At 45.7% G+C, this 21,339-nt stretch overlaps 3 protein-coding genes across 7 annotated transcripts in view; 1 reads left to right on the top strand and 2 right to left on the bottom strand.

Annotated features, from left to right (window-relative positions):
• eml3 (EMAP like 3) overlaps positions 1-5,159 on the bottom strand; it is a 33,773-nt gene extending 28,614 nt beyond the window's left edge. The window contains exon 1 of one of the 2 annotated variants that reach the window (XM_085451831.1): positions 4,566-5,159. In XM_085451831.1, coding sequence (XP_085307957.1) covers positions 4,566-4,590 — 25 coding nt within the window. In that variant the 5' untranslated portion in view covers positions 4,591-5,159. The remainder of the gene's footprint in view (positions 1-4,565) is intronic. The other variant, XM_085451832.1, reaches the window with a different exon arrangement.
• Positions 3,428-9,433, top strand: ecsit (ECSIT signaling integrator). The gene is made up of 9 exons (XM_085451833.1): positions 3,428-3,478; positions 6,150-6,255; positions 6,391-6,627; positions 6,792-7,191; positions 7,283-7,506; positions 7,898-7,955; positions 8,076-8,224; positions 8,691-8,796; positions 8,882-9,433. Exons 3-9 carry the CDS (start codon positions 6,478-6,480, stop codon positions 9,166-9,168), a joined length of 1,374 nt encoding a protein of 457 aa, XP_085307959.1. The 5' UTR covers positions 3,428-3,478; positions 6,150-6,255; positions 6,391-6,477; the 3' UTR covers positions 9,169-9,433.
• Positions 9,434-10,115: 682 nt separating this feature from the next.
• Positions 10,116-21,290, bottom strand: LOC146716400 (uncharacterized). Of its 4 annotated transcripts, XM_085451826.1 has the most exons (8): positions 20,348-20,586; positions 15,758-19,086; positions 14,803-14,973; positions 14,326-14,556; positions 12,821-12,870; positions 12,684-12,739; positions 12,303-12,605; positions 10,116-12,009 (listed from the first exon to the last, which is right to left on the bottom strand). In XM_085451826.1, exons 2-8 carry the CDS (start codon positions 18,929-18,931, stop codon positions 11,993-11,995), a joined length of 4,002 nt encoding a protein of 1,333 aa, XP_085307952.1. In that variant the 5' UTR covers positions 18,932-19,086; positions 20,348-20,586; the 3' UTR covers positions 10,116-11,992. The 4 variants fall into 4 exon arrangements, with proteins under 4 accessions (XP_085307952.1, XP_085307951.1, XP_085307950.1 ...); XM_085451825.1 differs by lacking the exon at positions 20,348-20,586 and adding an exon at positions 20,609-21,290 and having other exon boundaries at positions 14,326-14,973; XM_085451824.1 differs by having other exon boundaries at positions 14,326-14,973; positions 19,720-20,586.
• Between the last annotated feature and the right edge of the window lie 49 nt (positions 21,291-21,339).

Here is a 21,339-nt window from a genome sequence, read left to right as displayed (position 1 = left end):
TTTACAGTCCTTCACTTTGACTCTCACTCCTGTGTTTATCTCCAGGGAGCATCTCAAAAACACACCCGATGACGCCGTGATGCAGTGGTTAGCGCTGTCACGTCACAGAAACAAGGTTGTGGGTTTGATTCTGTAGGCTGGTGCCTTTGTGTGGCATTTGCATGTTCGCCCTGCACCTGAATGAGTACTCTCTACTCTGCTGCGGTTGTAGTAAGAGAATTTATGAAAGGACTAGAATTAAAACTAACCGATTGTAGCCTTCACACAAAACTGTGCCTCGTGCACACAATGCACCGAAACGACAGGCGCTTCTACACTGCAGCTGGAAGCCAACAAGCTGGTGGAAAAAAAGGTGGCATACAAGGGGAAGTTGATGCTGCAGGCAGATACGTTCACAGGTGGGGGTGTGAGAACACGTTTTCAAGGAACAGTTTCCAGCACTGAGTGCACAGAAGACAAAGGAGGGCAAAAATATTTATATTTCACCTAAATATTTCTCCGAGCCTCCCGTCACTGAGACGGCGACACTCCGTTTGGTTCAGGGACATGAAACAAGCGGTTGAGACGGCATTTAGATGATCCTGGAGCATGTCGGCGGGACTGACGTGTAGACGACTCTCAGTTCCCCATGTGGTCCTTAGTGAAACTGAGCCTGACACCCCCGTTTCATTTCATTTCATTTTTACTTTTTATTTGTCATGAACCACAAACGAGAGTGCGGATCTCAGCAGATACGAGACACCTCGTACCAAATTTAGCTCCTAGTAAAAGAAACTAATACAAACAATATCCAAGTTAAAAGTACAAAGTTCATATAAAATCGGGAAAGTCTCCCAGCCCACCCCACTAACAGCACATACACATTATACAGTCTTTATGCACGCCTGCACATCCAGTTCAGTAACACTGTGCCACCATTAAACGGTATAAGCACAGCATAAAGATCCAAAGGACGATGATTTAACAGGAGACAACTCATGGTGGTTTGATTACTGTTGCGTGGGTGGATTCATTGGTTTACACTGTGCAGGGGCCCCAAAACCAGTTAAGCCAGCCTTGCTATCTTAAAGGATAAAACCATGGAAAAAGTAACTGTCAAAAAGCCAGAGGAGATGATGCAGCTCACAACACGCTGCCACAATCTTAACCGTCAGGCCTCGCTGAAGCAGACGCAAATACAGTGCAAGTCCGTGCTCGCTCTACATACAGATAACAACACTGTAAGCCACTGACGGCCATGGAGCATAAATCTCTGCCACATGATGATCTCACTGAGTGAGACTGACTGATTTATTATCAGCACTGCTTTAACTGCACAGACTGAAGTTTGAGCCGCTTTGGTTTCCTTCTGATTTACAGGTGCGATCAAAACAAGGCGCCAGTGAAAACACTCTGATTCCCCCGACTTCAATCTTTAAACTGACCAGACAGGATTCAGCATTCACTCAATGCTACAGACACATTTCAGTGTCTGTTAGAAAGCAGTGAGCTTTAACTTCCAGCCCTGAGACAGAAGAAAGAGTGTTTACCTCCAGGCTCCAGCAGAACAGCACGTGCGTTCTTCTGAAAAGAAGCACTATTACGACATTCTGGGAAAAACACTGAAAAGGCTGCCATTTGCTGATGCAACTTCCTGCTGATCTCTGCACAACTGCAACACGTCCCAAATCCTCACAGTACTCCTAGACAGCTGTTCGAGCCAAAACCACAACACGCTGAAATGATGAATCCACTCTGGTTCCACTAATTGAACCCTTACCGTATATACACCAAATATAACTCCTGTTCTCAGGGTGTTTACAGCAGCAAGCTGACTAAGTGCTAAGTGCTGTATGAATAGACTCGATTCTGCGGCTCTAATTCTAAACCTCTCTATTAAAGCACGTGTCTAAGTGCTGCAGTATAAACAGTATTTGGGTTTAACAGTAACAGTAACTGGTGTTAGTCCTCTGACGGCTCTTATAATGCTTGTTTGAGTGTGAAGGTGTGTATTTCTTGTCTTATGCACTACAGCAATGTGACCACATTCACATCTTCCAGCTGTTTAACTTCCAGCTGTGTAAGTGGGGTATGCACACATTTTTACAGTAATCCGTAAGCAGTAATTCAATTTCTCTTCTCAAGTTATACAAATACAAATCAGACAGAAGAAGGCATGCCTCTTCAGACGCTTGAAACACTGAGTGATGTCACTTCCTGTAGGAAAAGTTGCTATTCCAGCATTAGCAGCAGCTGCTTTTACACCAAAGCAAACCATGACAAAGAAACACAGCTCATCACAGATGGAGGCTGACAATTACCACAACAGAGCACGAAGCGTTTCACTGATACTGTCCTCATCTATAGTGAAGAGCTTAGCACTTTATGCACTTTAGCTCCTTTAAGTGTGCGACTGTACATGGTCTGTGTGGGTCAGAAAGAAGTGTTAGTCAGTCGGGGTTAATGGTACGACGCCGCACCTTTACTAGGATAACTGCAAATGTAAGCAAGGTAACGCTGCGTTACGTCCGGACATAAATCCCACATTCACTGAATTTCTATACAGTTCTTCTGATCTGGTCTATTTGACCCTGTTAGCATAAGCTGTGACCTTTTATGGAAGTTCAGACTAGTCAGGAGAATGTGAAAACTAGTAAACTTTACCTCCTGAGCCGTAAACTACAGACTTCAGCACATCTGTCCTTTGAAACAAAGGTCTTCCATTCCTTACTCTGAGCTGGGGAGTTTCTTGTAACGTCTAAAGTTATGCAGTTACTTAAGAGAGCGTGATACTTCACTGGTTGCATTGTGCTCACACACACAGCATGCATGTGTCTAAGTTCATTCAGTGACTCAGTAAACGCAGTTTGAAAATCTGAGGAGTTTTTCATGCTTTTCCACATTTCTGCACAGATTGAACTTGTGCAGTTATCATTACTGATACAAGTCATGGACACAACAATTACAAAACACAAGACTGGTGTTATGAACCAGCAGAAAGGCAGTAAGATAGCAGGCTTACTTTGTATTTTCAATATGGATATATTATCTTACTTTATTTTTAACATCTAACAAATGGTATCAGTATTAAAACTGAGGGCAGTATCTTTAAAGTCTTGTTTTGCTAAGTCTCAAATAGCCATTAACAGAAGTAAACTGTTGGAAAAGCAGTAAAGCCTCTTTGTGTGGCACTGGAATCTGCACACACTGCACATTTGCTCGCTCTTCCCTAAAACATTACTATGACTAGTTTGCAAAGATATCAGCCAGTCCTTTAACCCGATGTCAGATGTGCTTCAACTTTAAGGCTGGCATACAGTCCACCACACTGGGCTGTATTCAGTGGAGGAAATATTGTGTATCAGTATCTGCATGTTACTGCTAAACACAGCAGTTATTTGATCCCTACAAACTCATATTACGTAAGCCGGCCAGCTGACACCGAGGCACAAGCAACTCTCCAGAGCTCCAGCACACCTCATGCAGCTTTCCGAGGCAGGTAACGTGTCACCATCTTCGTTTATGAAACATAATTACCAACGTAACGCAGGTCTTCATTAAGAGAAATGGCTGTGTGTTGAAGCTTCCTGCAGCACTGAGTCACAGCTGCCTTGCTCAAGCTTCCCCATGTGATATTAATATATTTGCTGTTCCCCAGCGCTTTGGCGGCCCACCAGCTTTCAAGAAGCCAGAGTATGTAAGATAGGCTTGGGTGTGGATGTTTGTATACACATGTGAATCAAAAGCAGCACTGGGCAGCTATCAAAGTTCCAGTTTCAGCATAATAGTAAGTATTGTGGAGACAGACAGGGTGGAGCTTTTTCACCCAACCCACAGTGACTTGGAGAGAAGGATGTTCAGCTGGTGCTTCGTCTAATATATGGATGAACTGTTGTGCATGGACACAGGCTGCTGCGGTCTTCGCTCTGCCGGTGGTCTCAATGTTGATGCTCAAACTACCCACGCGTGACAACATGGAATCAGCAGCACACAACTCAGTTTGCGACACAAAGTGGTTGCAGGCACGCCTCCAGGGTGTCCTGATCACTCGGGCCAGACTTGAGGAAACTATTTGAATGCCACAGAAATAATGTAAACGACGTGCAGCCGTCCCACGCACCTACACAGTCACAGCGCTGCTGTAACGTCTGAGACTACTGTCTGTCTGCGCTAACGTGTGACTGAACAAAACATGGAGAAATGTTGAAAAGCCCAGAATTAAGCAGCAAAAATCCTTTGAAAGTCAGAGCGGATGTTCCGCCGACCATCCGCTTGCAATAAAAGACAGCAAAGAATGCGGCGACGAGCGCTGCCAAGAAAAACTGCATCTGAGTGTTCAGTTACGAAGTTTTGGTGTGACTGAAAGCCTCCGAACAAAGCTCGAGGTTTAACGCGTTTGTTAAACTGTGTAAAGCGTGTGTGGTGCGGTGTATGCTAGTTTTGTCCAAAGATTGCCATCTTTGAAGCTGTTTGACAGCGTTCCTTTGAGAGCGATGCGATTATCTGATCCGAGCACGGACAGTGAAGTTTCCACGGCTAATGCTGTCAGTAAAAACACAAAGGACCACTGTCGCTGCTGCACTCACCCAGACTGTTGGTAGAGGAATCCATAATCCCAGGTTTAGACGGCGGCTCCTGTTTTTAGAGGAGCAGCGTGCACTAAGGTGTGTTTTCCATGCTGACAGAGGAGAATCACAGCCCACACTCTGGAGACTTGAGTCGATGACAGGTCTAAGAATACCGGAAACGCGGAATTTTCCGCAACATAAAGCGCAATAGTTTATTAAACGCGTGGGTGAGTGTGTGTGTGTGTGAGGGGGGAGTACTTATAAGGAAATCAAGCTTAAATATAAAATATAGTTCGAAATTACTTTATATAAAATGAAAAACTAAAAACAATCACACCACAGACTGAAAACCGCTTCCGGAAGTGTAGCCCCTCGTTATAGCTAGCTTGACACTATTGGCGGGAAGGCACCGGGTACGGCTAAAAGTGCTGCCAGATATTCGCCTCAGTCAGACTGCGTCAGGAAGGAGGATTTCAGTGTCCGTAAACCAGAACATCTCACGGAACTCTTAAAGCAGCTTCTTACGGCTGCACCTCTGCAGCCTGGCAGCTACAGGACGAGCATTTGTTTCCATCTCGTGGCGGCGGTGCGCACTACAAGCCCTGAAACCTGTGCCAGAAAGTGACTGCCTGCATTCAAACTGCTATAAATAACTTGTTGGCCTATAAGAAATGAAACGTATATCAAATGCATCCCTCACGAACGATATCCAGTCATCCTGACCACGCACAATATTCCTGTCACAAGGTAGAAGCTGCAATTAGTTTTTGGTAAAGTGACTTTTATATATCCTTTATTGACCCAGTATGAAAGTCTAATTGACGTTAAAAATGTCATTTTTAGAGTGATCTGACGTCATAAAGATACCTGCAAGACAGGTAATTTATTTATTTTATATAGAACACCTTAAAGGTAAAGACATCACACATTAAAACACGCACACACACACACGGAAACACTGGAAGTGGCAACAGAAAGGATGGTGCCAGAAACGTCACCGGGGATCTTTTTAAATCTTATTTTAAGGGTAAGACCTTTTAGTTTTGATTTTGTTTGTTTGTTGTTGTTGTTTTGCTTATATTGCATTTGACCAGCGATTCTATAAATGCAACGTTATGTCACTGTGACTGTATTTGAATTTTAGTGTTGCATTATTGTCAGCCAACATAAGCTCGACGATGGCTGCAAAGTGGCGACCCTTGCCTTAAGAAGTGTCTCTTGTTGACTTGTAAAAGCCTCTACAACTTTTTTTATTTCACCATTCATTAACCGCACAGAGAAGGCATCGTTTAAATATGTTAAAGTTTACAGTTAAGAGAACAGTATTATTAAAGTTCTTCATGGCTGGCACAAGTGTCCTCTTTGTTGGAAATCAAAATATGGTCACCCTAAATTATACTGCACGACAAAGGATAAAAAAAATAGTTAGCTTTCTCTTTTCTCAACTTTTGTTTAATAGTTTGAAGAATCATAGCTACAGCGCGAAGAATGGCATTGATTTAGAAATCATTTTCCTGCATTTTAATGGAGAATATTTACTGCGCTTATTTGCGGTTTTACGGAACTATCATTTCTGTCACTGTTTCTATTGTTTGGGGGAAGCAAACGCGTGTCGGACCGGAATGCTGTACTGGCCTTTGAACATGGTAGCGTCCATTGACAGCGCCTTCTGAAGGAGACTATTCTTGTCCGATTGTCGGCATTAAAGGTCAGTATTAACATGGTTATACATGTTGGGGTAATAATAATAACTATCATTACTACAACGTTTGAGCAGTTGACGAACTAAACTTCACAAAAATGTGAAATGTAAAGTTTTATCGTTCTGTACAAATATTCACAGCTGGATGAGGTACACCGAAGAGTGAACGTGTGAGCTTCACGTCCGTGTGCACTTCTGTTCTCTGACACTCGCCGTGATGGCTCGACTATGAAGGGCAGCCGCTGCCTGCATCAGCTCAAGTCTCTGCGGCTGCTCAGCCACGCAGGGAGGCGGCTGCCTCCTGCTGCTGCTGCTGGAGACAACGGCGCTCTATTCCGGTTACACTCCTCGAGTCTGCTCGGCGTCCCACAGCGCGAGGTGAGCTTTAGCAGCGACCAGACTTAAGCTCATATACAGCACTGATATAATCGCAGAGAAAGGCAGCTGGCAGTCGACTCTTTGTTTGGTGTTAATCAATAACTAATCAGATCATATGAATGAATCTTTTATATGCGTTCATAACAAAAACATGTTGCTTTTAGGTGTTGAGGCATTTCCACAGCAGCCCAGCGCGCACCAAGAGTCAGCCTGCACGGTTCGTTCAGGAAGAGGACAAGACGAGGGACAAGTCTCTGGTCGCCCACGATGATCTGTTTGAGCAGGTCGCCAAAGAAACCAAAACCAAGGCCACGTTTAACAAAGTGATAGACGTCTACACCAAGAGAGACATAAGGCGTCGAGGTCATGTGGAGTTCATCTATGCTGCTCTGAAGAAGATGCCCGAATTCGGGGTGGAGAAAGACCTCACTGTCTACAACAAGCTGCTGGATGTTTTTCCTAAAGAGGTATTCGTGCCGCAAAACTTTATCCAGAGAATGTTCAACCACTATCCCCGTCAGCAGGAGTGTGGAGTGCAGCTCCTGGAGCAGATGGAGAATTATGGTGGGTGTCTATAGTATTGTGGTAGTTGTTGAGAATCTTGAGGTGTTCTGTACACTGTTTTTGTGTCTAAGTGTCAGTGTCTGTGCTTCAGGTATCATGCCCAACACTGAGACCAAAGTGCTGCTGGTCCAGATCTTTGGAGAAAAGACCCACCCTATGAGAAAGTACCAGCGTATCATGTACTGGTTCCCCAAGTTCATGCACGCAAACCCCTTTCCTATTCCCAAGCAACTCCCTGAAGACCCAGTAGACCTGGCACGCTTCAGCCTCACACGCATGGCAAACGACTGGGACGCAAAAGTGACCGTCTACCAGGTATATGCATGGATTAGCCTAGCTTAGCATGAAGACTGGAAACAGGGGGGAACAGCTAGCCTGGCTTTGTTCTTTAAAAGAATAACAAAAGTAACTCTAAAATCTTTAAAGCTAATACGCTGAATGTTTCAGACCCGAGTCTGGAAACCCCTTTTCCACAGCTGTCAACCACAGACTCGTGTTCCACATTTCTTAAGCTTTTAAACTGAGCTTATAGAAAGTGGAGAAAAAACTCCACATGATTGCGAGTACAAGTTTTTGTGTTACAGTCATTTAGTTTCTCAGGTCTAACTAAGACAAACTTGTGTGTAAAAATCGTTTGACTGACTTTGTGTTTTGTCATCAGATGTAAATCTTGTATTTACCAAACTGTGTGTGCTCTCCTCACAAGCTGCCCTGCACAGACATCACAGACAGCGGTGCTGAAGTCACACTTCCACATATAGTAGGTATGGATGACTTGAAACTACATTCTGTGTCTTAGTCAGAAATATATTGTTAAAAATACTAATAATGGCATCATTTCCATATTTGTTGTTTGTTTTCTTTCTTTCCTGTGTTTGCACCAGGCATCCAGAGCCCCAGCCAGATGGAAGCGCTCGCTAAGCACAACCTGTGCAGGCCCGTGTTCGTGGAGGGCCCGTTCCCTCTGTGGATGAGGAAGACGTGTGTTTACTACTACGTCCTCAGAGCCGACCCTGCCCCACCTGAAGAGAAGGTGGGCAAACATTACTGTTAACCATTACAAATAATAAGTGCTGTGTGATGATCATATAACAGAGTGTTTGAGTTCTAATGATTGTGGCTTATAGCTCAGGAAAGTCACAAAACCAGAATCTCAGATTATAGAATATTTCCTAAGATCCATTAAAAACAGGATTTCTAGTACAGAAATGTCCAGCTTGGTGTGTTCATTAATACACTCAGATGTTAGGAATGCAGCCGTTGCAGCTGCTTTCCTGTAGACATCTGTGCATGCTGGTGTTGGGGGAACTGACACCACCCTCACTCCACTCCCTGTGAAGCTCTCCCAGCTTCTTCAGCTGGCTGTCATTTGCAAACAGCCGGCATTTTCTGCAGTGACCGTCTGTGTGTTCCCCTCGTTGTAGACTCTGTATAATGAATGTAGAATATGTGAAACTTTGTGAATTAAATTACAAACAAATCCTCCTCCCTCCCCTCAGATAGAAGAGCCGTATGACCCAGAGAGGTGTTTCATGTATCCTCTGCAGCTAGACCTGGATTTGGACCGCGACCTGGGGGACGATGAGAGCTTCGATGTGGAAGACTGTAAGATATGGCATCACTGCTGTTGACCACAACCCCTCACTTCCAGGGTGTAACATAGATGATGTGTGTCTGTGTGTCTATCCAGTGGATGACGGTCCAGTCTTTGCCATGTGCATGACCAGTCAGGGGGACCAGGCTACCCTCAATCAGTGGATCTCTGGCCTCCAACAGAGTAACCCCATCCTAGGTCAGATCCCCACGCTGTTCCGACTGGGCGCTGGACCCCGGGAGCTGCAAGGGGTGGGCGACACCGACTCGGCCAGTGGAACCTGGTTTTCTTCACACGCCCATAAAGAAGAAGCAGACCCTGGGGAAGACGCCGAGGCTGTAGTGGAAGAGGAGCCCAGGAGAAGTCAGGGTGTGAAGCAGTGAACAGGAAAAAAGTTTCCTCCTGACTCCCTCCGAACCAGCCGGGAGGCTTTTGTAAATTCTTTTTAGCATATTTAATAAAGCCGTACAAAATAATTACAAACGTATTTATTCAGTCACAAATGTCTCACACCTTTAAAATACAGCAGACTATCTACGGAAGTACTAAGTCTGTATGTGTTCAAATGAAGTCATTGTAGCTGTGGAAATAAACAACGATGAAGTCGAGTTGTTAAAGTAACACAATAAATGTTGACTTCCATTTACAGTTGGACTCTGTTTAACTGTTTTTCACTGCCATTGAAGCTCGACTTGATTTTGGTGAACTTGGTTTTTGCTCCAATGACAACAGCTCGCCGCGCAGACTTCAGTGAGCTCACGCTGTCAGGAGTGTTTGGCTTTACAGTTGTTGTGAAGTTGGAGTTGAGGTCAGACTGTGGAGAAAACAGACTGGCCTCATCGTCTGTGGTCTTTCAGCTGTGGAGTGTCTGGTAGAGTTTCACTAAAACAGTTTTTGATTGTAGTTTTGTTAATTAGCAAAATGTGTTTGTGAAACTGTTATTGCATCTCTTAGTAAAACAAGCTCCTGATGAGGTGCATCATCATGCTCTACATCCAACTGACACGGTTTCTACTTTGTTTTAGAGCTCCATTGCCTTACTGCAGTGCATTGGCAAGCTTGAGTTTGCACTGCACACACAAAATTCACCCACAGCTGCCCATCACAGACCCAGGCTGGAGCCACAGTGCACACTTCGGGTGTAAGCTGCCCTACTGGTGCAAGTGCAGCTTCAGTGGATTCAATAAAAATGATACGGTCAATGTGCAAAGCAGGAATTTCTGTGCTTATTAATGTGAAATTCTTAATATTTCTGATCATAATACCACACAAGTGACACAACTGCACTGGAGAAAACCGAGTTTAACAAAAAAGACAAAGGATTCGAATGAACAGTAGAAAAAGTTTATTACTGAAAAGGCATTTAAACATTCCCTTTTTAAACTGGCAGACAATCGCGTCTGATTTTCATGAGTGATCTGATCACCACAAGCTCTTTCCACTGCGTTGTGGCTGCACAGACAGTATTCACCTCAGCTTTGTGCTCAAATACAAGAATATTTCAGTGTTGTAGTCTTCATGAAAACCATAGAAAAATCATTGAAAAGCATTCCAGAGCACTTCATCCATTTACTACTTAAGTAGGAAAGCCTTGGATTGATAACATTCACAAATGAAATTCTTTTCTAACACGGAGCTTTCTACAGATATGAATAATGCATCATCAACGATCACTTGCGTAAGAGGAGATTCAATAAATAACAAGGCTGCTCCAAATATTGTGGAACGGCACAGAAAAAGTCACATTTGGCATGTCATATATTAGTCTATTTACAGTGCTGCAGGAGATTTTCGCAGAGGTGACAAACTGTCCCTAAGAAAGTTGTCTCGGTACAAAAAGTTGCCCCCGGAGGAACACGTAAGGATGTGATGCAGTAGCAAATTGCAGCTCAGTTCCAGATGCCCCATTCAGTGCTTGAGAAACTATCAAGGCTCTAGAGCAGACTAACCTGAATACAAGCCTGCAGGAAAATCTGCACACTAGCAGATTCTGTCAGCTTCCAAATAGTAGAAAATGTTGTGCTGATGCTGTTTTTCTACAGCTGACTGATCCCAGGGTTAAATATTAACGTATTGTATAATTAACTATAAATGTCACATTGACAAAAGCCATGGACTGTATCCCACGGCTGCTATCAGTGAACAGGTAGTGTGTCTCTGCACAACTGCAGTGACCCAGTCCTCCAATACAAACGTATTCAGCAAGTGTTCCTCAGTCCGGTGCATTCAGCCCCAGTTTGTGCTCTCAGCAGCTCAGCCAGCAGGTTGCGCCTTTTACTTTCCAGGAGTTTTCAGGAACTTTAAACAATCAATAATATTCTTTAGATTTGGTGCTAAAACACTTCCCACTGTGGAATTCACAGCCTGGACACTGGTGCTAATTTCATGACTGAGCTGAGCTTCTTCTGAGCTACTCATTCTTTTACCCCCATACCACCTATTATCCCGTTTTTCCTTGGAATACCTAAAGTGTTTTCCCAGAATGCTGAAATGTTCACCCCTGCAGAAAATCCACCAAGGCAGAGCAGAGAGGAATGTACAAACTGGCCATGAGTGTGCTCCAGCTGGAAAACACAGGTTATATTTTATTATGGCGCCCACAGAGGTCATGTGATCAAAGAAGATATTTGTGCAAGTCTGTGATTGGATCAATAAATTAAGACCAAAAAGCTCAGTGGCCTAATAAACTGATATGTCCAGAATGCCATTAGCTTAGCCTTCCCGGAGTGAAGATTTCCCAAATGTAGTAATGTTTCACTCCAACACTCATCTCAAGGTGCTGTGTTGTAAGAAGCAACAATATTATAGAGAAGTGCAATGATCCCCTCTGAGCAGCAAGAGTGGGGAGGAAGAGCTCCTTTTGAACAGGAGGAAACTTCTGGGAGAAGCAGGAGCAACCGTTTGCTGCAGCTGATTGGTGGATGAGAGAAAAAAGGAGCACAAAAAACAAACACAACAGGAGAAGGACTGACAGCAAATCTCGGATGAAGCAGCTTCAGTATAAAAATGTCCTCACTGCCTTTGATAAACATACACAACCCTGGTAGGAAATGAGGTAAAGCTGCTTTAGGGCCTTCTTTTCCAAGGTGTCTTCCTGCAGAGGTAAACACACTGATAAGAAATAAAATACACGAGAGAAAGGGGGTGGGGTTTGTTTCTCCTGGTCCATGGTCTTCAGCTGCCTCCTGCAGCCGTCTCTTCAGCTCTTCAGTTCTTGTGTGGTTCTGCAAAAGAAGTCAGACAGCGTTGTTATCTGCAGAGAAATGGCTTAGCCTTTGATTGAATTGTTTCACACTGATCGGTGCAGTCAGGCGAGTTTGCACCATCATTGTATATAACTGCTGAGCCAGTGTTGCTACCATTACATTATATGAATATATGAGCCGATTAAAGGATAAACCTCATTGGGGATCAGTCGTACAGATGAGGCTAACAGATGCTCTTCTGCAGCTACTTTTAACTCTGCTGTGTTGCAAAGTCAGGTGACTTAACTACGTGATCCGAGCTCATACTGTACCTGCCACAGGTCTGCTGTGCTGCTGCAGCTGGCTGCTGAAGAAGCGTTCCCGCCGCGACACCTGCTCATCCCAGGCCTCCCGTATTTGCTCTTTCTCGCCGGGCTCCAAGGTTAGGGTGTGCGGGTGGGCCTCGTCAATGTGGGCCTTCACTCCCTCTAGGCTGTGGGAATATTGCAGTTCCCCACACACCATGCACACCAGCAGCTGGTTGAGTGGGTCATAGTCCATGAGGTAGCGGCTCCTCCAGACAGCATCGGAAACAGAATCGTCCTCACTTTCAGCGAACAGCAGCTCTGACTCATCTGAGAAGGCAGAGTTTGTTTTTGGCTACTTTCACCATTTTATGTGCATTCGTTCAAGTTCACAGTGACATACTTTACCTTCGATTGGGGCTGTGTAATCCGAGTATGTGAAGGATGCCGAGTCCACTGAAGAGCTGTGAAGGGAGATTTTTGTGTGTTATCCTGAATGCTGATGATGCTGATATCAAAAGAAAGCGAGCAAAGAAATCTCTCACCTCATTAGATGTTCTGACTCCTCAGAAGAGTTCACCCACTGACCAGGTTCCTAAAGATATTAGACAAAGAGTGAAAAACTAAAGCACAGGCCACGTGCAGTGTTTTTACGTGCTTTCATGAGCTCCCTGAAACAAGGTGAACCTAGACACAAGTCAGACTGGAGAGATGCTTAAACAGAGGTCCTGTAGTTTTGTCACTTTGACATTATTTTGTGTATTTTGTAGTTTCTTTCTGGTGCTTTTGTGTCTTTTAGGTCACCTGATTTACTTACAAACAAAGGCTTTGGCAAAGAACAGGGGCACGAGTGCACCATTTAGTAATCTGTTCCTTTTCTACTGGAGTACTAAAGTACTCCTCTGTTTCTGTATCACTGAGAGATCAGTCCTGGGAATGAGGGTATCAGCCTTGTGACAGAAAACCTGCGTTAGTGTCTGACCGATTTTTTTAAGCCTTATTTATGTGGGGAACATACTTGTTGTTGCTGAAAGGACCCGCTTCAATTTTTAAATTAATTAATTATAAGTGTGAGAATTTTAAAATCTACTGGGAACCAACGTAAAGAGAAAGATACTGGTGGTGGACAGTGGTACCCCTCACTCTCCTGGTAGATACAACTATGATACGAATTTCAAAATCCAATGTGACTTCAGAAGATTTTCAGAAAACTTGACCTCTGATGTCTGACGGTGAGGTTGAGGTCATGAGATTTGAACTCATTGAAGGGTTTTAGCAGACACACCTATCAAATCAATTTGAAAGTTCTATGTCGTTTTGTTCTCGAGGCTGTGAGCTTGCTTGCTAGAGCCTGCTACGAGTCTGACTGCAGCATTTTGTAATTGTTTGGAGGCATGACAAAGATGATTTGTCTAAACTGGTAAAAGGGCATCACAACATGTGCAACGACACTAACACAAGAACAATTTGCTCTAGTTCAAAGAACGAGGCTCGCATTTTAGAAATGTTCCTTAAAAGAAAGTAAAAGGAACGTGAGGTACACTTTATATGTGAGTCAAAGTTCAGCGAGGAATCAAATACTTCACCGAGATTACGAACGCTGGTCTTTGAAGACGAACAAAAGAAATCAATCACGTGACTGAATGTTAAATGTATTTCAAGTGGAGCTGTAATCATGGCCTCAGTCACTAATCCGGGATAAACAGCCAACCAGGGTGGGCAGCCTATTTGGCTGGTGAGGCTTAAAAGATGGCATAAAAAGGATAAGAAATGCCAAAAAAAGACAGAATGATAAAAGGGAAACATCAGTGGACCCAGGATTGAACCTTGTGGAACCCCTCGAGTTAATCAAGCAGTGTAAGAGGAGAACTAGCACACGCTAACCAAGAAAGTCCTTCCAGATAAATAAGAAGAAAACCAGAAATGCCAGCTAAACCTTGAGCCTATTAAGTATAATATAAATGTCAGTAGTATGTAATATGAATACAATAATCATTACATGCCAGTAAGCTAAAAAAACAAGCTGTTTATGTAACTGTGCAACTCTCACCTCTGTCTGTAGACCCAGGGGAGGCAGCCTAGTCTTCCAGCTGTTGAAGCTTTGGGTGATTCCCTTCTCCCGAACTGCCTTCCTGGCTCTCTGCTCCTTCTTTTTTATCCTCCAGTACTCCCGCTTCCTCCTCAGAAAGTCCTGCTCACTTTCCCCTGGGATGGGCTTTGGAGGAACCATGGTGCTCACTGGTGCCAGCTGGATGGAGGATTGTTTCTTGTGTGGGGGACTCTGAAGGTGAGCAGAGGGGATTTTTAACGGACTTTGACCAAGGGGTTCAATGAGGTGCATGTCAGTACTGGACAGTGGTTTGTCTGGTGGCTTCGCAGCGGTGAGGGCGGGAGCTGAGTCTACATCAGTGCTTCTAGATGCTTGTGAAAGCTGTAGAGATTCAGAAACTCCTGCACAGCTGGATACAGCATGTGAAGGCCCAAGTTTGACGCTGCTGTACTCATTGCTGGTGATAGGCAGTCTGACCTGGAGCGTGCACGCTGACTGTTGAGCATTAGATGTTGTTTGGCTAACAACCAGAACGGTGGGGATGCTGGTCACTGAGTCCAGAGGAGAGACAGGTGGTTTGGGCTGCAGGGCTCGTTTTGCTGGAGGACTCGCCCCTTTAAGACTGTTGATAATAACGAGCCCCGGGGTCTGAAAGAAGAAAATATGACATGAACAAACGGCTTTTCAGAAACTGAGGCAGACTTTGCTCCTAGCTTTAATGGGCCCCCTTCAGATGAACTCCACTTTGTTTTTCCTGTTCAAATACCATATGCCTGAGAATTGCAGCGATTCAAGCTTCAGCTGGACTGAGTCAAGTCTGAACTGAGTCGACTGCAGAAACCACTTTTATATACATAGAGAAATTTAGGTATGTGAAAAATGCACTCTTTACATGGAGGGCCCCTCTTTTACATAGACACTATGTGCACATGCTGCTAAATACTCAATAGCTTTCATTCATTTAAGTGATGCTTGGGTTTTCTGCCCATTGCACGAGCTAAATACAAAGTTAGGCTGCACTAGTCGGAAATGGTTCATCTGGTAGCACGCGGCAGATTTCAGTGGCCTTAGTCAAGCTTGTCACCTTTGCAATCATCAAATGGAACTCTGTATGCAGATAAAAGGAGGAAGAAAATCAAATGCAGTCTTCTTTACTTTGAGTGTTGAATTTCTGCCACGCTCAGATCCTGAACACAACACGAAAATCTAGGCTTCAAAAGGTAGAAATGCTACATGGGTCAGAGCTAGCACTCATTTTTCAAAAACAGTCACATGTGAAGATGAATCTGATGATGATGCACAGCTGACATCAGGGGCAACCAGCGGGACACAACATACTATCAAATATGATCAATATTAGCTATTAGCTACACACCAAAGCACTGAAACTTCACCTCTTGCAGAAAAAGAGCTCGAGTGCTGCTCGTGTTACCTGAATGCTTCTGGGGAAGAGCCCGCTGCTGCACTCCCCCTCGCCGTCTTTCTGCCTGGCCTTTAACTTGGCCCTCTGCTGCCTCTTCATCAGCTTCCAGTACTCCCTCTTCCTCTGCAAGCTGGTCAAGCCGCTCTGCTCCGTCACCACGCTGTTGTACCTCCGCTTTGATTCGGGGCAGATGTTCTGCTCTTGTGCCTGATGCTGTTCCTGCTGTGGTTGCAGGTTATCCAGCGTCACGGCTGTGATGTGATGCAGCTTTGGTGGCTCTGGAGAGCAGCAGGTTTTATAGCCGGCTTTTTTAGCGCAAAGTCTCTGGGTTCTGCGTGGTGCTTCCATGGAGGTGTTTACTATGTAGTTCAAAGGGGTCTGGGATGAGTGCTCACTGGTATGATGCACACCTAGCTCACTGGAAGCAGGAAGAGGTGGAACTGTCTCACTCACCTGCGATGGGTTCTTGAGTTGAGGGCTTTGTAAACTGGCCTTTGCAGAGACCTTGCTGTCTAGCTCCCAGCTTTTTATCTGCAGAGTGAGGTCAGCAGCAATAGGAGCCGTGTCATCCCTTTCAAAGGACAGCTGAGATAAATTTGGCTTCATGTCTTGCTGTGAAACCTCTTCTATCGTCTCCATTTTAATAGAGTTCTGCTCACTTTTACATTCTGTCACTGTGCTAAGAGATTCTTCCAGGAGCTTCTTCATGGAGGCCACAGCTAGCAGAGTGGCAGTTTGGCTGTCTGCGCTCAGACATGGGTCAGACTCCAGCTGGGGTGCTGGAGGTGGGGAAATAGGGGGTTTGATATCTGGACAGATGGCTTGTTCTGGTGGAGAATTGAGGTCAGCTGCTGGCATGGAGTCACTCTCCTGTTTCATTTCATTTGCACGAGGCAGAAAAAGCACGCTGTTGTTGGAAAGAGGAGGTGCAGTTGCTGTAGTGTCGGTGAGATTTCTAATCTGAGGCACAGTGATCAGCGTCCCCTGCTTCTGAGGCTTCCTCCTTTGTGAGGCTGCACCGGCCCTAGCATGTAAAACACCCTGTCTCAGTCGGACAGCTCGAGCTGCTCTCTGCTCACGCTTCTTTATCCTCCAGTACTCCCTCTTCTTTGCCATCCTCTCCTCCTCCGTCAGCCCCGCATCCAGAGACAGGGCTGACAGCGACGGCGCTCTGCTCGAGATGGTCATTTTCATAACACAACTGCTAACGTTTGAACCTGCTGAATTTTGAGGGCTCTGTGGATGAGTAAGTGTGAGCTGACCCACAGTTTGGATAGCTGATGAGTGCAAATTAGGAACGGTTGTGCTTTTGAGGTGAGTCTGTGGTCTAACTGCAAGCAGTCGCGGCAGTTTGTTGGCTAGCTGTCCAGGAGCAGAGACTTTCACCTGAGCTGAGCAAAGAGGAGGGGGAGCCGGGTTTATCCTGATGGGAGCAACACTTCTCAGTTTAGCGTCAGGCTGACGCTGTTGTTGTGCCAAAGGAGTGTTTGTAGAAACTACACAAAGCTCTACTTGGCTTTTGTCTTCTGCTATGCTGTGACATGCAGAACTGTGAGGGATGTTAGCAGTCAGCGTCCCGTCCTCTTTGATGAATCCTCCGATGGTCTCTGGGCTGTGAGTGAGGGCACTTCCGGTTGACTGCGCCAGCACTCTAGTCTTCCTCATCTCCTCGAGGATCTTCTGGTAACGTTTCACCCTCCTCATCAAAGAATCTCTCTCTTTCAACCGAACCTTTACCTCCATGGACAGCTTAGCTCGCTGTTCGCGCTTTTTGATCCGCCAGTACTCTCTCCGTTTAGCTATTATCTGCTCGGGCGTGTCGTCGGGGTTGATTTTGGGCATATTTCTGGTACCAAAAGCTGAGGGCAGCATTGGGGATTTACACCGTAGACTTCTGTGGTTCATTAAGTTTCTCTGTGCTTCGATGAACCTTTGTCTAGGCGTTTTATATCTCGCGATACCCCGGGTAACACCGCCAAGATGACCGTAACTTGGAACCTTTCCCTGAGAGTCTACTGGTTTTTTCACAGATGGAACATCAGATGTTTGCAGAGCAGTTACAACTACAGTTGCTGTCCCACTTTGCAGTTTATTGTTTTCACTTTTGGCTGATGTAAGTGATGTTTTGACCCGTGTATGACACTGCTTCTGGCTTGCTCCTCTCAAAAGTGACTCTGATGGAAGAACTATGCTTCCCACGTGTCTGGTTTTTGGCGCCGTTAGCCTCTGAAACGTCATCTCTGCACCCTGTGTCCTCTCTCTGGCTTTAGCTAACCTAGCTGCAAGCTTTGCTCGCTGCTCTCGCTTTTTGATCCGCCACTGTTCCCGACGCTTGGCTGCTCTTTCCTCGTCGGACTCCAGAGAAGCTCGTGCATTGCCAACACCTTTAGCCCTCTGTGTGGTGACCAAGGCACGCTTTGTTCCACTCTGAGGTGTTGAGATGGCTCTTTTGCTCTCTGCTTTAGTGGAAGTGGGGCCGCATGGAGAGGACACCAGAACGAGACCTGTGGGTAAGACTTTGGGCTGAGTGGGTAATACAACCGGTGCCTTATGTTGGTTTCTGGGGACTGATGCACCCTGCATAGACACACATGGCTGAGGTGCTGTTTTACTGGAGCTGCCATTGGTTATTCTGGTCACTCTGACTGGAGGCACTGAGGATACGGTGTTCAGCTGAGTTCCACTGGACACGGGTGAGGACACAGGTGAGGAAACGGTTGCGTCCCTTGCTGTCTGACGTTTACCTGCGGCTGCGTTGCCGCTGGCTGATTTGGCAGAGATAGAACACGACGCTGGCAACTGAGGCAGACGCTTGTTGAGCTTTACTGTCTGGAGCCACTTCTCCTTTTGGCTGTCAGTGGTTTCACGTGACCCCTCCCCCAGAGCATTTCCGTGCTTTGACACAGAATTGTATGAATTATCATTACTCTGCAGAGGAGGTGACGAAGCACCTGATGACTGGGCCAGAGTGGAAGCCTCTTCTGCTGGGGCATTTAGCTGCTTCCCTCCCTGGCTGCTGCTGCTGTGTTTGTGCCTTTCCCTCTCCTCTGACACACGGGCCCGCTGCTCTCGCTTCTTGTTTCTCCAGTACTCTCGCTTTAGGGCGAGCGTGGCATCATCATACTCCGAGGCCGGCCGGTAACGGTGGGACGTTGAGCCACCTTTACCTTTTGCAGTTGGCATCCTGTTGCCAGGCTAGACAGCCCATCGGTTCTCATCCAACAGCAGTGATTGGCCTTGGTAGCCCCTCAGTCCAGGATCCTAACTGTCATTATCAGCATCATCGTGTTTCTGAGCACCTCTTATGCTCTCCGACATCACATTGGTGTGCAGATATCCTGAGGAACAGAAAACAGTCTTTGCATTAAAATGTGATGAAAATAAGCTAAAGACTAGTTAATACTTTGTAATAAACATTAAGCAACAGCAAAACGAACACAAGTTGAAGTCACTTGGATGAGTGACGAAACGTTTCCGATGAACAGAATGAAGACCTTTATGGGATTTCCTTACCTGGATGATCGAGCATGCATCAAGACAATATTTTTCCACTTTTTAAAACACAATGTGTAGCACCTACTGTTGCTCTACATTTCAAACTGAGGTTTGCAATTGCCGTTTTAAAGAGTATATAAGCAGGCAGGTGCGGTGGCCATAGTTAGGTTTGGAAATAACTCCCGGAAACAGCAGTGCTGCACACTGAGGTCCTGCTTCAGGATCTCTGCTCGTAGCAGTGATTGGAGCCATGGGAATTACAACATGCTCACTGATCAGTAATGCAACAACAAGCACAACAACATTAACAAGTGCTGTATATAAAACACAATAATCCCCTTCAATTGCACAAAGTAATGATAATATTAGCGAGGATTGAAGAGTCAAATAGTTATTTACAAAAATGTAACAATTTATACGTTTTTTTATTTCCACCAAATAAGTTCAACCAAAGTCATTTTATCTGTTTAACTCACATGTGTGTGCCTCATGATGAAATGAAAGTACACGGAGTACACGGAGTAAGGTGGTCTCAGTGGAGCACTGACGTACTCTAAGATCTGTAGCACTCACTCCAGCAGGATTTCGTGCACCAGTCAGGAGACAATAAATACGTGCACGACGCCCACCTCATCTGTCACAACATCTGTGCAGAATCCCGCGTGAAACGCGAGTTTCAGTGTAAGATTTGGAGATAACTATGAAATAAATGAAATTGTCGTCGTGTGTGGGAGTGCTTCGGCTCCAGAAAGCAGGAAGAAAACAGCGAGTCGCTGTCCCTTTAAAGCTGTCTCTCTCTATCACAAAGTCTATCTGCCATTTTTCTTTATTCTCAGTGTGTTTCAGTCAAACGCCACCAGGCCACTCAGCCGAACAACCTACAGCAAAACACGCAGGGCGGCCGTGGAAAAGCGGTCGCACTAGAGCGGAAATGGTGCCTGGATCGTTGTGTCTCTCAGCGGCACAATGGACAACATTTTCCTGCTCTGGTCCTCGCGGACTGGCGCCTGTCTGCGCGTGAAAGCCGCGAGGACAGGCGCAGATTCGAGCCGCAAAGCCGCGCGCCCGGAAGCACGAGCGACAGAAAACATGCACGTCCGTTACCTTTTAGCGGCACTTAACTTTCCGGGACACTTTGGGGGCGGTTTTGCACAGATATTCTGCCAGGACACTGCAGCTACTTTCCGCCAGTCGTGCTCAGGCTGCCTTGACAACGCTGAAAAGTACCAGGATGTGGGATGCTCGCTGTGTGTGTGTGTGTGTGTGTGTGTGTGTGTCTGTGTACATAGAGACAGTAGTGTGCAACGCCCCCTCCTTTCCACGCCACATCCATTCACTGGGTCGCATTAAAAGGATTTTACAAACCTGTCACGAGTCCCCCTGTCTGTCTGTCTGTCTCTTCCAAAGAGAGCCGAGTGGTGTCGGGACACGGAGGCCCCGCACAGCTGTTCCCTACTGGAATAGCTGCACAAAGGTCCATTGATTTATTGTCTTTTTCTACACATGACCCGAATTCATGTGCACACGCTTCAAGCAGGGATCCACTTTTCTACACAACGACCAAATGAGCATGAGGGAGGGGCTGACGGACAAACAACGTTAGGGCGCTGGGGGCCACGGCCCGGTTCCTTTAACGTGGATCCGGTTTGAAAAAACTACATTGACGTCACAGCAAGACTATAGCTAGGGACTGGATACATGAATTAAACGTGTGTATATCTTTGCGATCCAAAGGTGTGAGTTCAGTAGCTGAAACATTCTTCATTTTAATAGCATTAACATGAGTTTAAGACTGTTTACGACTGAGGCCATCAAAGTTAGTGTATCAGAGGTTTCAGTCCGACTATGTCAACTCAGACAAGTTTACTAATCGAGAAGGAAGTCATGAACACATGTGCGTTTCGGTCTCTGCGCCGCTGAACATCTGCACAGATGTGTGTGACACATGAAAACAGCGCGTGCTGCCCCGGTACAAAGCAGGAGCTGCTGAGGGGCCCCGACTCACCGCCTCGTGGTTAACCGGCGCTCTGCCTTCATGTCGCGGCTGTGGGACAGCAACAGCAGCAGCAGCAGCTTACCGGTATTAGCGCCTGCTG

This window comes from Copadichromis virginalis, linkage group LG3 (genome assembly GCF_057382275.1).
Source record: "Copadichromis virginalis isolate Kocher_CV1m ecotype Utaka linkage group LG3, C_Virginalis_male_GT1.1, whole genome shotgun sequence".
NCBI lineage: Eukaryota > Metazoa > Chordata > Actinopteri > Cichliformes > Cichlidae > Copadichromis > Copadichromis virginalis.
Note: the sequence above shows the minus strand (reverse complement) of the source record. Positions and strands in the feature narration are given on the sequence as shown.